The 14,506-nt window shown below is 39.3% G+C and overlaps 1 protein-coding gene across 1 annotated transcript in view; it reads right to left on the reverse strand.

Moving 5' to 3' along the window:
- RAB2A (RAB2A, member RAS oncogene family) overlaps positions 1 to 14,506 on the reverse strand; it is an 81,833-nt gene that overhangs the window by 42,400 nt on the left and 24,927 nt on the right. The window contains exons 2-3 of the mRNA XM_056110060.1: positions 11,792 to 11,863; positions 6,840 to 6,907 (exon numbers count right to left, since the gene is read on the reverse strand). Coding sequence (XP_055966035.1) covers positions 6,840 to 6,907; positions 11,792 to 11,863 — 140 coding nt within the window. The remainder of the gene's footprint in view (positions 1 to 6,839; positions 6,908 to 11,791; positions 11,864 to 14,506) is intronic.

Below are 14,506 nucleotides of genomic sequence, written 5' to 3' on the forward strand. Positions count from 1 at the left end.
AACACTTATATGCAAATTTCATGACTTCATCTTTTCTAATAGCTACATGGTATTCCATTGTGTAGATGTACCAAAGTTTCTTTAATCAGTCATCTGTTCTCAAGCACTCGGGGGTTCTTCCGAATTTTGGCTATTGTGAACAGTGCAGTGATGAACATACAAGTGCAGATGTCATTTTGACTGTACTTTGCCTCTCCGAGATATATTCCCAGGAGTGGTATTGCTGGATCAAATGGGAGCTCAATTTCTAATTTTTTGAGAATCGTCCATACTGTTTTACAAAAGGGCTGAACCAGTCGGTATTCCTACCAGCAGTGAAGAAGGGTCCCTTTCTCACCACATCCACGCCAGCACTGGTTGCTTTTGTTCGTTTGGATGTGGGCCAGACTCTGTGGTGTGAGATGATATCTCATTGTGGTTTTGATCTGCATCTCCCTGATAATTAGTGATGTAGAGCATTTTCTCATGTGCCTTTTTGCCATTTAGATTTCTTCTTTGAAAAAGTGTCTGTTCTAAAACCTCATGGGAAGGGGGGCGTTCCGGTCCGTCCTTCACGCCCTACCGAGGTCACCAGTTGCCCCCCACGAGCGGCTCTCCAGCACGGCCACAGCCCCAGAAGCACAAGGACTTAATGCAGAACCCAGCAGCTTGGAGCAGAAAAGTGAAAGGACTATGAGTTAATCCAGGCAATCATTTCTGCCCAGAGGGGAAAGGGTGTTGCTCCCTTCTGCCCTCCTCCCTCTGGAAAGAAAGGTGGCGGCCACATGGGAGCCTTGTGGACAGCAGGTATGAGCCGGGGGTGTGGGGGCGACTAAAACCTCATGGGAAGAGGGGTGTTCTGGTCCGTCCTTCACGCCTTACCGAGGTCACCAGTCGCCCCCCACGAGCGGCTCTCCAGCACAGCCACGGCCCCAGAAGCACAAGGACTTAATGCAGAACCCAGCAGCTTGGAGCAGAAAAGTGAACGGACTATGCATTGATCCAGGCCATCAAGTCTGCCGGAGGGGAAAGGGTGTTGCCCCATTCGCCCTCTCCTCTCTGGAAAGAAAGATGGCGGCCACATGGGAGCCTTGTGGACAGCAGGTATGAGCTGGGAGTGTGGGGGCGACTAAAACCTCATGGGTCGGGGGGCGTTCCGGTCCGTCCTTCACGCCCTACCGAGGTCAACAGTTGCCCCCCGCGAGCGGCTCTCCAGCACGGCCACGACTCCAGAACACAGAAACCAATTTCTTAACTATCTGACTTTCAGTAGAAATACTTCCAGGGTCAATAGGTAAAATAGCAGAAATCCAAAACCAACATTTAATTCTTGAACCCAGCTGTAGAAAGCAAATCACTTCACAATGCTTTTTCAGCATGTCTGATTGGGGGGGGGGGGTAAACTCTAAATAATAGTGGTGAATCTTTTATTGAAACAATGAATCTAATCAAAGCAGATAGAGTGTTGACTAGAATTCATCTGCCTCACAGGGACGGGGAGGGGTGGGGGGTGGGGTTTTATTGGGGTTCTTCATGGTAAAAAATAAGTATTGGTAAAGGGAAATGTGTTTGATGTTTGCATGACTGAGACATAAGCCTGAAAGCTTTGTAACCTTTCCCACAGTGATTCAATAAAAAAAAAAAAGTGTCTGTTCATTTCATCACCCCATTTTTTGATGGGCTTGGATGTTTTCTTCTTGTGGAGTCCAACCAGTGCTTTGTATATACTTGATATCAATCCCTTGTCGCATTGGAATTGGGCAAATACCCTTTCCCATTCTGTAGACTGTCTTTGTATTTTGGTCACTGTTTCTTTTGAGGTGCAGAAGCTTCTTAGATTAAGATAGTCCCATTTGTCTATCTCCGTTTTCACTTGCTTGGCCAGTGGCATGTCATCTTTGAAGATACCGTTAGCTTCAATGTCGTGGAAGTTTTTGCCAACCTTGTCTTCAATGTACCTTATGGATTCCGGTCTGATATTGAGGTCTTTAATCCGTTTTGATTTTACTTTTGTACACAGTGTTAGGTAGAGATCTGAGGCCTTTTTTTCCATGTAGCTGTCCAGTTTGCCAGCACAATTTGTTAAAGAGGCCTCCTTCACTTCACATTTCTTGCTCCCTTATCAAAGATTAGATGATCATATGTTTGAGGAGAGATGTCAGTATATTCAACCCTGTTCCACTGGTCTGCGGCTTTGCCTTTGTTCCAATACCATGCTGTTTTAATTATTACTGCTTTGCAGTAGAGTTTGAAGTTGGGGAGGTTGATTCCTCCCATTTTCTTTTTCCCAAGAATAGCTTTAGCTATTCGTGGGTGCTTATTGTTCCATATAAATTTCAGGAGTGTTTGCTTCATTTCTTTGAAGAATATGGGTATCATTATAGGGATTGCATTGAATGTGTACAATGCTTTGGGGAGTATTGCCATTTTGACAATGTTAATTCTCCCGATTCATGAGCCGGGGATATCCTTCCATTTCCTCACGTCCTCTTTTATTTCCTGAAGTAGCATTTTGTAGTTTTCTTTGTACAGGTCTTTTACTTCCTTAGTCTTAGTTAAGCTAATTCCTAGGTACTTGATTTTCTGGGGCATGATTGTGAAGGGGATAGTTTTTTTTATGTCACTTTCTTCTCTCTCATTATTTGAGTACTGGAAAGCCATGGACTTTTGGGTATTGATTTTATAGCCTGCAACTTTACAAGTCTATTGTTTCTAGTAGTTTCTTGGTAGAGGTTTTAGGATTCTCTAAGTATAGTATATCATCTGCGAATAGTGAGAGCTTGATTTCTTCCTTTCCTACCTGAATGCCCTTAATATCTTTTTCTTGCCTGACCACTATTGCAAGTACTTCCAGTACTATATTGAACAGCAGTGGAGAGAGTGGGCATCCTTGCCTCATCCCTGATCTTAGAGAGAAGGCTCTTAGTTTTTCCCCCTTGAGGATGATGCTTGCCACAGGCTTGTGGTAGATGGCTTTAACTACATTGAGGTAAGTCCCTTCTATCCCCATTTTGATGAGGGCTTTTGTCAGAAATGGGTGCTGGATCTTGTCAATGCTTTCTTGAGAGAAAATTTCTATCCCTCTCAGAGAGCCCAGCAAGCTACCAAGAGTATTCTGCCCACATGGTAGGCCCTGGCAAGCTCCCCAAGGCGTATTCGATTTGCCAAAAGCAGTAACAACGAGTCTCACAATGGAGACGTTACTGGTGCTTGCTCAAGCAAATCGATAACAAGAGAATAGTGCTACAGACAGTACAGTGCTACTATTTAATTTCATGCTAATACATTCTGAATATACTATTATGAGGAAAGACGAATTAAGAAAATTTTAAGGGAAAATCTGAATGGGTTATAAGAAATATGAAAGTGTGTTTTAGTACTTAATAGGAAATATTTTGGGGGGATTGGAGCGGTAGTACAGCAGGTAGGGCATTTGCCTTGCCTGCAGCTGACTACTGTTTGAACCCCATCGTCCCATAAGGCCCCTTGAGCACTACCAGGAGTTTAATTCCTGAATGAAGAGCCAGTATAAGAATTGGGCATTGCAGGGTATGGTCCAAAAAGAAAAAAAGGGGGTGTGGGCGGAATATTGGATTTATGTTAGAAACACAGATAATGCTTGAGTATCTGCATTAGTAAGATTGTAACAAAAATCTCCACAGATGTGGGGGGAAAAAAGCACCTGAATAGTCATAGAACATTCAATATAAATGAAACTGTATTTCATTAGCAAGCTTGGAATAAACAGAGCTTTCCTTTTTTTTTTTCCACAAACTCACTGTGAGATATAGTTACAAAGCTTTCATGATTTTCAGTCAAGAAATGATCGAACAAACCCATCCCTCCACCAGTGTACATTTTCTACCATCAATGTCCCCAGTATCCCTCCCGCCACCCCACCCCACCTCCTTGCTTCTATGGCAGACAATTTCCTTCTTACTCTACTTTTGGGCATTATGGTTTGCAATACAGATACTGAGAGGTTATCATGTTTCGTCCTTTATCTACTTTCTGCACACATCTCCCATCCCGAGTGATCCCTCCAATCATCATTGACTTAGTGATCTTCTCTATCCTAGCTGCCTTCTCCCCGAGCTCATGAGGCAGGCTTCCAATTGTGGAGCAATCTCCCTGGCCCTTGTAAACAGACCTTTCTTGGTCCGGTAGAGGGCAACCATAAGCACCATGAATAAGTGCCATACTCAATTAAAAAGTGCTGAGAAGTCTGTCTCATCTTTTAAAGAACTGGGTACAATCTAACATTTCCTCAACTTCCCCTAACAGAAACAAAAATCGCACTTTTGACTTTGCATAAAGAAAACAGTTACACAGGTAAAAGGAAAGGGGCAGTGGCATACTGTGACCATTGCTCCTAGAGAGGCTCCAGGGACTTTCTGAGTAGCTATCTTTACTATTGTAAAGAGACCAAAGACAGCAGTTATTGACATTTTTAAAGAAAGACTTGTTCCTGGGGGCTAGAGTAAGAGTTCGATGGTATAGCACTTGCCTTGCAAGTGGCCAGTCTGGATTCAATCCCCAGCATCCCACATGGCCCCCCGAGGCCCACCAGATGTGATCCCTAAGCACAGAACCCACTAGGAGTGATCGCTGGGCATAGAGTCAGAAGTAAGTCTGGGTGTGAACCCAAAACAAACAAACAAAAAGACTCCTTATGACTTCTTCTTTTACTTTTTGGTGCAGGGTGAGAAAAGGTGAACGAAAATGGATATGCCATTGGTACAATGAAATGTCAGATTTAGTCATCAAAGAAAAAATTCTTCCAGGCTGATGCAGCAACACTAGCATATGAAAATTTTCCCTCTTAAGATGGTATTGCAAATGTCCTGGGCCAGTAATAGACAATGACCCTTGCAATAAAAAATGTAACTTATTTTTTTTTTTTGTTACTTATCGTTATCATTGAAATCTACTGACACACTGCAAAACACTGGTATGGGAAACCATATATCCACATAAAGATAACATAACATTCAAACATGTCAAGGAAACAGAAGATATCAAAAGTGGGTGAACGGGGGCTGGAGCGATAGCACAGCGGGTAGGGCATTGGCCTTGCACACGGCTGACCCGGGTTCGATTCCCAGGATCCCATATTGTCCTCTGAGCACCGCCAGGAGTAATTCCTGAGTGCAGAGCTGGGCATAACCCCTGTGCATCACCAGGTGTGAACCAAAAAGAAAAAAAAAGTGGGTAAACCCTTGGCCCTAGATTACAGAAACAAAAATGCCAAGAAATGGAGGGGGAAGCAAGAAGCACTCAAGAGTAACACTGGCGGCAAGGGCCAGGGGCCTTGTACTCGTTTGTTTTAGAGCGGTGAAGTATCTGCATAAGGGTAAATCCGTAGAGTCAACACTATTATGGAGAGGGGACTTCAACTACCATAATTAAACTTAAAAATAGGGTAGGAGAATCAGGGGTGAGTGCATGCGTGAGACACTGGATTTGATCCCAGGTACCACAAAATGTAAAGAAAAGTCTGGGCTGCAGATCGCTTAAAAGGCTGAACAAATGCACTGACTGTAGACCCCTGGCCTTTTCCCCCACCCCTGCGCCCAACCTGACAGTGCACAGGACTTAGCTTCTGGTTCTGTGCTCAGGGATCACTTCTCGTGTGCGATCAGTAGACCACAGAGGGTGTCAGGGGTCAAACTCCCACTGTAAGTCTTCAGCTCCCAATCCCTGGTTTGATCCCCAATATCACGTGATTCCCTGAGCACCATGACCAACAGGCACGGCTCAGAGAGGGGACTGGGGGAACAAATCCCAAACCTCAAGAACATGCCTCAGGGGTGATAAAGCATGCACGAGACCTGGGTTCAATTTTTAACAAGAAAACATACTGTATAGCATGACTTGTAATAATCACTTAATGAACAAAGGACAGATAAAGAATTATAACTGGAACAAGGCAGCTTCAAGTGGCAGAGACTAAATCTAATGAAAAAAAAATTGAATAAAACTGCCAGATTAAGTGACTATAGTACTAACATATATAATTTCATATGTGTATTTTAGATATGTTACTTCTTTTTGTTGCTTTTTGTTTGGGGGCCACACCCAGTGATGCTTAAGGGTATTCCTGGCTCTGCATGCAGGAATTACTCCTGGTGGTGCTTTGGGGATCAGATGTCAGGAATAGAACCTGGGTTGGCCGTGTGAGCAAGGCCTTACCCAATGTACTATCTCTTTGTCTCAGGATTATTTTCTTACAAATGTTAAAGTAGGGCTGAAGAGATATATAGGTGGTAAGCCATGTGACCAGTGTGGGCTGATTCCCAGCACTGAACATGATCACATGATGCCCTGAGCACCAGCAGAAGTGATCCTAGCACAGAAGCCAGAAGTTATCCCTGAGTACCAAAGTGAGAAGTAAATAAACCCTGAGTATAGTCACATGTGGCCCAAAAACCATGGGGGTGGGGGGAAGCAAAAAAAAAAAAATTTCAATTTAGATCACACAGCCTGAGTACTCAGATATGTTCACAATACCTAAATCCTGAGGTAGCACTGTAGTACTGACCTCCTGTTGCTCATGATTTGCTCAAGCAGGGACCAGTAACGTCTCACAACAAATTGTGAAACATGTTGCTACTGCTTTTGGCATATTGAATATGCCATGAGGAGCTTGCCAGGCTTTGCCAGGATACTCTTGGTAGCTTGCCGGGCACTCAATGAGGAATGGACGAATCGAACCCAGCTCAGCAGCACACAAGGCAAACGCCCTACCCACTGTGCTATTGTTCCAGCCCACTAAAGTATAAAATGACATAAAAGCAAAACAATGTACTTTTATGAAACAATTTTCATAAGGTCATACAACATATTTTTGCTGTACTTACTGTATCCCATATTTGGAGTTTTATCTGTTTTCCATCAATAGTTATCATTCGAGCACCAAATTCCACACCTGAATAGAGCAGAAAATGGTTTGTTACATATATTACGGAGAATATATTGTATATGTATGAATTTTTTTTTAAAAGAATGCCTATTTCTGGAACATGCAGGTGTTAAATAAACCTTAACAAATATAGCTCCTAGGGTTACAGAGATAGTACAAGATGTAAAGCACTTGCTTTATAAGTGGCTGTGTGGTCACAACCCTTGTTCAAATCCCTGGCATCACATACAGTCCCCTGAACACAGCTAAGGATGCCTCCTGTGCAGAGAGCTAGGAACAGCTTATAAGCAACACTAGGTATGGCTCAACAACCTTCTAGTCCCCCCCAAATACAGCTCCTATCTTAGGAAATGTGTATGCCAACAGACGTGCTAGTTAAACATAAGCATACACCTAAAATTTTAATATTTTGTATAAATATACAAAATAATGAAATAATGAAGTACGAAATAATGAAGAAATCTACTGTAGCCTTTATGTTTCACAGGCTTGGTTTAGATTTAAAAAGTATAATTATTTGTAACAAATATTAAAATTTCTTTTAGATTAATAATCAGTGTGGTATAAAAATCACTAAATGTAATGAACAGCCCTGATTCCTAGCAGGTTATCAAACAGGGAAGTAATCTTCAAAGGCACTCAGAGATAACTACTGTTGGATACACTTCCATGTTCCATGAAAACTCAAACAAAAATAAGTATACAACATCACATAAATGAAAATATGTAATGTTTTGCAACTTGCTCTTCAGTAAGTCATAGACTTTACCTTCTTATCTCCAAATACCTTCGAATCCCATACTGTCCTCTGAGCACTGCCTTTGAAAATAATAGTGTTGATTTTTATCAGTTAGGATAAAAATCAACACTATTATTTTCAATGATAGTGTAAGATTTCCAAGTGTCTACATACATGCACTTTACTAAAGTGGTACTTGACGCTACAAATTTGGTTGTCCCCAAATTCTCACTGCTCAGCTCAAATAATTTAATCACATGTTGAGTGTATTTCTCAACATGTGATTTTTGATTGTTGGGAATACAAATGTCAATATAATGAGTTTTCTACTTGGCCTTTTCCCTAATACAATTACGATCTCTTTTGAAAATAATTATCAAAAGAGAAAAAAAGTACCCCTACATTAAAAAAAAAAGAAAAAAAATAATTTCAGAATAGCAAATAGCTGTGAATACTAAAATATGTCCATCACTTACATTGTTCCAAATTATTACTGTCTAGATTGTGTCATATCAATACTTATGCCAGAGTCAGGGTGAAAGGAAAACACATGGTTCCTAGAAAGCAGGTGTCATTTTGGGAGAAAACAGCTTCTAATTACTCAGGACATATGAAGAATATTTAAGAGAATATGTATATAAATTTTCTGTGGGGAGCCTTCTGTTAGGAAGGCAAATACAGGAACAGGTAACTTAAAGACATATAAGAGGTTCCTAAACATAAAAATTATTTTTGAATTTATACAGCCTCACCAAAAATTTAGAAACCAAAAAGTAAAAATAACCATTTTCCCTCTGACTGAGAAATACCAAAAACCAAATACCAAAAACATGATTAAGTTCATGATTAAGAAGAGTCAAGGACAAGGAGATAAGAAATACTTCAGCAACAGAGTATCATGCTGAGTGAAATGAGTCAGGGAGAACAGAATGGACAGAATGATTACACTCATTTGTAGGTTATAAAAAAACATAGTATGAGAACAATACAACCAGGGCCAGGAGGTCTGATCCATGATAGGAAGCCTGCCACATGTGTGCGGGTTGGGGAGGGGATGGCGGGAGTGCACAAACAGGAAGTGCTCCGTAATTGTACGAGGCTAGTATTACTTCCTTGATCTTTATATTCCTCTACCCCACTTTGGGAAACACTGTTTTGATACTTCCCAAACTTTAATATTCATATGAATCACATGAATTATGTAGAGATCAAATAAATATAAAATCTGTATATAATCTGATTTAGTAGATTCTTTAATAGATTCTTTAATAGAGGCTACTGCTGCTGCTATACGATAAATAGTCCTCTTGAACTATAAGTTTTGAATTATAAAACGTACCTGGACGTTTAATGTAACTACCCAGGAAACCACTTACAAAACTAATTCTGTAATTTACAATTTCAACCAGACAGTAGTCAAAGAATAAATCATAGTTTTCCTTGATTTTTTATGCTCTGTTCTTTTCCCTTCTATCATTTAATACTCAGTTACAACTAATTTTATCACTTTACTCTTAAGCAAAAGCCAAGTATAGGTCAGAGCTAAGATGTTATTTCAGGTCTACTTTAGCAAACACTGCAATGTTTCTTAAGAAAATACATAAATAACCTGCTAAATTTTTGTTTTTGTTTGGGGGTTACCCAGCTGGCTCTGCACTCAGGGATCAGTGCTGGTGCCCGGGCTCAGAGTATGGGGTGCCGAGAATTGAATTCCAGATGACTGCATGCAACACAAGTGTGCCTTATTCACTGCACTAGCTCTACAGTCCTTACTAAATTTTCTTTATGTCTGAAAAATACGTGGTGGTGATGGGGTGAAAGGTATAGCAGTAAGAGTCCAACTAGAAAAACAGAAGCCAAGTTTAAGTACTCAGTGGGAATTTAGTATAGGGAAGTGTTTACAGTAAAGAAAGATTTGAGAAGACCAAAGATAAGGTAAAGCACGCCAGCATAAGCAATAGGAGTAACAGCCACCTTTCCATGTTTAGAGAGAAATTAAGGTTATCAAATCTCTGGAGCCAGACCGCTCGAGAGCAGGGCTGAGGCAAGAACCATACAAAATATACAGTCAACTAATGCAAAAATAGTCTACATTTCTGTTTTCTTTTAAGCATCCTACAAAGTCAGAGGGAAGACAGCTGGACATGAAATATAAATTTCCCAAACAACTCTCTTAGTTATTATCCTTCTACAAGTATGTCATGTGCAAACTAGCGGTCTAGGCCAGCCTCTTTTTTAAGTGTGGCACAACTTAGGTACTCATACAAGAACATCACTTTATCTAGTACTCTATACTAAAAAAATGGCAGTTAAGTTATCTCAGGCTTGTTATCATACCTACAGGATTACCAAAGTTCAGACTCTATTGAGCAAAGAGCGTAAAATCAGTTCTCTGAAGTTAAATTATATATGAGGACCAGCATGAAACAGCAGTATTTGTTTTTACCTTTGATAATTTTGAGCTATCAAAACTAGAATCTGAAGTAAACATTAAGGAAAGATTTCAATATATCAACAATATTGGTATAAACTATATCTGATTTGGTACTCTTAAAAACAAACAGAACGTGAGCATGAACATGCTAACAGTGAGTTAATGGTATTTATAGAAAATCAGCAGCAATTGGTTGAAGCACACCTAGATTTCTAATTATCTTATTTCTTCATAATTAAATGATTTCTAAGCTAGAGGCTTATAGTCACACAAAAATAAATCTTCTAGATTTTTTTTCAGGGTAGGATCAATTTTTGTTTGCTTGTTTTGGGGCCCACACTTGGCTGTGCTCTGGGATTACTTCTAGCTGGCTGGTTCAGGGTTTACTCCAATAATAGAAGATGTCGGGGATTGAATCCCAGAAGTGCCACATGAGACCCAAGAAAAGTATCTGCTATACTTTTCTTTTGGCCCCCTTAGTAATTTTTTTTTTGCATTTTTGGGTCACACCCAGCAATGCACAGGGGTTACTCATGGCTCTGCACTCAGAAATTACTCCTGGTGGTGCGCAGGGGACTATATGGGATGCTGGGAATCGAACCCGGGTTAGCCATGTGCGAGGGAAATGCCCTACCCGCTGTGCTATTGCTCCAGCCTCCATCCCTTAAAGCAAAATAATTTATCAAAATTTTAGTTTCCCCACTGATTTAAATTTTTGGATATTAATAATGGCACTGAAATAGCTGTATGTTTGGTTACTCCTTACCAATAATGTCCTCACTTATGTTTTAAAACTGAGGGGACGAAAAATAGAACTGAGGGAACAAAAAATAGTAGAATAGCTATTTGATAGTAGTTATTCTACTATAGTAACAACAACTAATATTTAAGTAATATTAGCTAATAATAATAGTTAATAGCTAATTTTGTTAGGTATTTTATACTAGTTCACTTATTCTTTACAACGGAGGAAACAAACGAATAAACAAAAGCCTGATGGTAGGTTTTCTCAGTAATTATAGGTATGCCCAGAGTACCTACTTTGTTGCTAGGCATTTCCCCAATGTTTCACATTAATGCATTAATTGCTCATAAAATCATGAGATTGGTATTACTATTAATGAGGCATGAGTGATGAGGTTTACGTATAGCTGGCTAGTGATAAAGTCTTGATATGAATGGTGGTGGGTTGGTCTAGAGTCTCTGTTCTTACCCTATTGTATATTTCCTTTCCAGACATAAGCTTCAATATTAAGTATAGTCAAATTCTTAATATTAATACCTTGTTGCATTCCAACCACTTTCATTAGGTTCTGTAACATTGCTTTTATTGAATACTTTAAAAAAGTGATGAAGACTGTTGGAATTATAAAACCATTACTGAAGAATTATAAACTACAGAATCTCAATTTTAAAGACAAGTGAATAAACAAATTTAGTTTCACTTTATTTTTATTTATTTTCTTTTTGGGCCACACCCAGCGATGCTCAGGGTTTACTCTTGGTTCTGCACTCAGGAATTACCCCTGGCGGTGCTTGGGGGACCATATGGGATGCCGGGGAATCAAACCTGGGTCGGCCATATGCAAGGCAAATGCCCTATCCACTGTACTATCTCTCCAGCCCCCTTAGTTTCACTTTAAAAAAATTTTTCTAGCATATTCCATTTGTTCTACTCACAACTTTTAATACTTTTCATATTTCTTATAATACTTACCGATAGTAAGGTCATGCACTGGCTGAAACCTCTTGTCTGTAAACTGTAGCAATAAGCATGATTTACCAACACCTAAAAGTTGAAAAAAAAATTTAAGAGTTACAGAAATCACAAAACTCTTAAAAAGCTCAAAAGTCAGTATATGAAATACACAATTTCTCCAGTGCCCTATGGGCACTGATGGAGGGATGGATACTTGATCATTGTACAACTGAAACCCAAGCACAACTATACCTCATGGTGTTCCACTAAAAAAAAAAAGAAAGAAAGAAAGAAAGAAAGAAAGAAAGAAAGAAAGAAAGAAAGAAAACAAAGAATAATGATTTAGATGAGAAGTGTTAACCAACACAGACACGTTACAGGGGTCGGGTAGTGACTGGAGCTCACCTGGTGGTGCTCAGGGCTTACTCCTGGCTCTGTGCTCAGCACCCCAAGTACACAGTCAGGTGGAGTAAGTGGATCTGTGCTTTGGGGAACCATACATGGCACCAGGAATCAAACAGGGTTGTCTTGATTCCTATACTATCTCACCAATCCCAAACACATTAAAACAACAACTCTATGGCAAAAACTTCCTAACTTTTATCCAAGTTATCATCTTACTAAATGTCCACACGTTTTTGTTTTTGTATGTTCTAAAAGTGTTTAAAAACAACAATTTCCTCTTTGTAACTTATTTTACTTTTCTGCAAATAAATTAGCTAGCAATGTGTTTGTGATCTACTTTTCTAGGATAGCACCTTGTTCTATTTTCCAATTTTTTAAGCATAAAATTTAATATGAATTGTATTCCTTCACTCTACCACCAAATTTTACCTCATCAGATTCATTCATGAGTAACTTCCACATTCCTGAATTAAAGGAATTTTTAAAAATTTCATTCTAGTTGTCCTCCCAGAACTGGATATTAAGAAACTCTTTTCTGCTCATTCTGAGACCTTTATATTTGCATTAGACCAAGACTATTTCACTGATAACATACTCTAAAAGCACTCAAGGCATTCATTAATCATATATTCACTAACTCAAGAAGTGTTTACTGATTGCTAACTATGCACTACTTGCACTAGAGACTTAAAAGATAAAACTGTGTGGAAACAATATGGTTGTTCCCTTACAAGTCCAGTATAGGCAGCCAAACTAAATGGAATGAACACCCAAGTAATCTATAGGAATTACGTTTAAAATAATTATAATAACTATCATTTGAAGAAGAGTAACAAGAGACTTAATTGAGACTGAAGGCTGGAGTCCTTCTAAAGAAGTAACTTGAGCAAAATAGGCTGTTTAAGATATTCTACACAATAAAACTCAACAAGGACAATGAGTATCTTGTCACTTCCTATTTTACAAAGAACCAAGGCACTTAAATAATTCTGCTATGGGACTGCTCCTGGAATTACATATTGTCAAAGGTCAAATAACAAATCAAAAAAATGTTCACACACAAAAGCATATTCTACTACTGGCTGCATAACCAGGTTTCCATTTTTTTTTCTACTATGTTTAAGATTTTATTTAACTTAAACTGGAAATTTCAAACTTTTGTTCTGTTTTTGGGCCACAGCAGCAGTGCTCAGGGGTAATCCCTAGCTCTGCACTCAAGAGTTTATTCCTGGCAGTGCCCAGGGGACCGTATGGGATGCCGGGGATTCAGTATGGCTGCATGCAAGGAAAATGCCTGGCCCACTATACTATCCCTCCAGTCCCCAAGGAAACTGCAAACATTTGACAACAATTGCCTTCTCATTGTTATCTATTTCTCTTTTAACAGTACAAAAAGTGCAAAATCAAGCTCATTTTTCAGATTTCTAGTTCATCTGTAACTATTCAGCACTTTAAAAAACAGATTTTTTAAAGAGCATTTTCGGTCTATAGCAATATTTATTCAAAGTACAGTGAGTTCAATATACTCCCTGCCCCATGAGAGCACAGCCTCCTTCATTATCAGTATATCGCGCCAGTGTGGTAACAATGGTCATAACCGATGAACCATCACTGACACATCATCAAAGTCCATAGTTTACATTAGGGTTCATTCTTGGCGTTAGGAGAAATGTTTCACATATCCACTACTGCAGAATCATAGTGTAGTTTCATTGAGCTCAAGTTTCCTTGTGTTCCATCCTCTTATTAGCATCTCCATCATCTTAACCCCATCAACCCATTATTATTATTATTTTTTACTATCTCCCAAGTTTTGCCTTTTCTAAAATTTCATACAGTAGCTAGAATCAAACAGTATGCAATCTTTTGAAATGGCTTTTGTTCGCTTGGTAATAAGCATTTAAGGTTTCTCAATATATTTTCTTATGACAGAAAAAATATTAATTAGAAACCTCAGCTTTTACTATGGAATAAAGAATCTTGAGGCCAGAAAGACAGCACTTTCCTTGAAACCTGGGTTCATTCCCTGGCACAAGCAAGAAGGGTTGTGGGAATCTAATCACCAGAAATGTAAAGTTTGGATAATTACTTAAATAATACAGGAGTCTCAGTACTACTTATTCTAAGTTCTGATTAAACACAAAAAGTGCAAACTTTTGGGTTTACTCCTGAGACTCCACATTCTTTCTTTAGGTAATCAAATAATCTTTCAATGTTAAGCCTATATCGAGGTGCCACTGTGGTGTTTTTCAAGTCGCCTGAATTCCCAGAATGTTTTATTCAGTACTGTTGACTTGTATTTTAACTCTAGATAAACTTGTTTCAAAT

Source organism: Sorex fumeus, unplaced genomic scaffold (genome assembly GCF_029834395.1).
Source record: "Sorex fumeus unplaced genomic scaffold, SorFum_2.1 ptg000002l, whole genome shotgun sequence".
Classification (NCBI taxonomy): Eukaryota; Metazoa; Chordata; class Mammalia; order Eulipotyphla; family Soricidae; genus Sorex; species Sorex fumeus.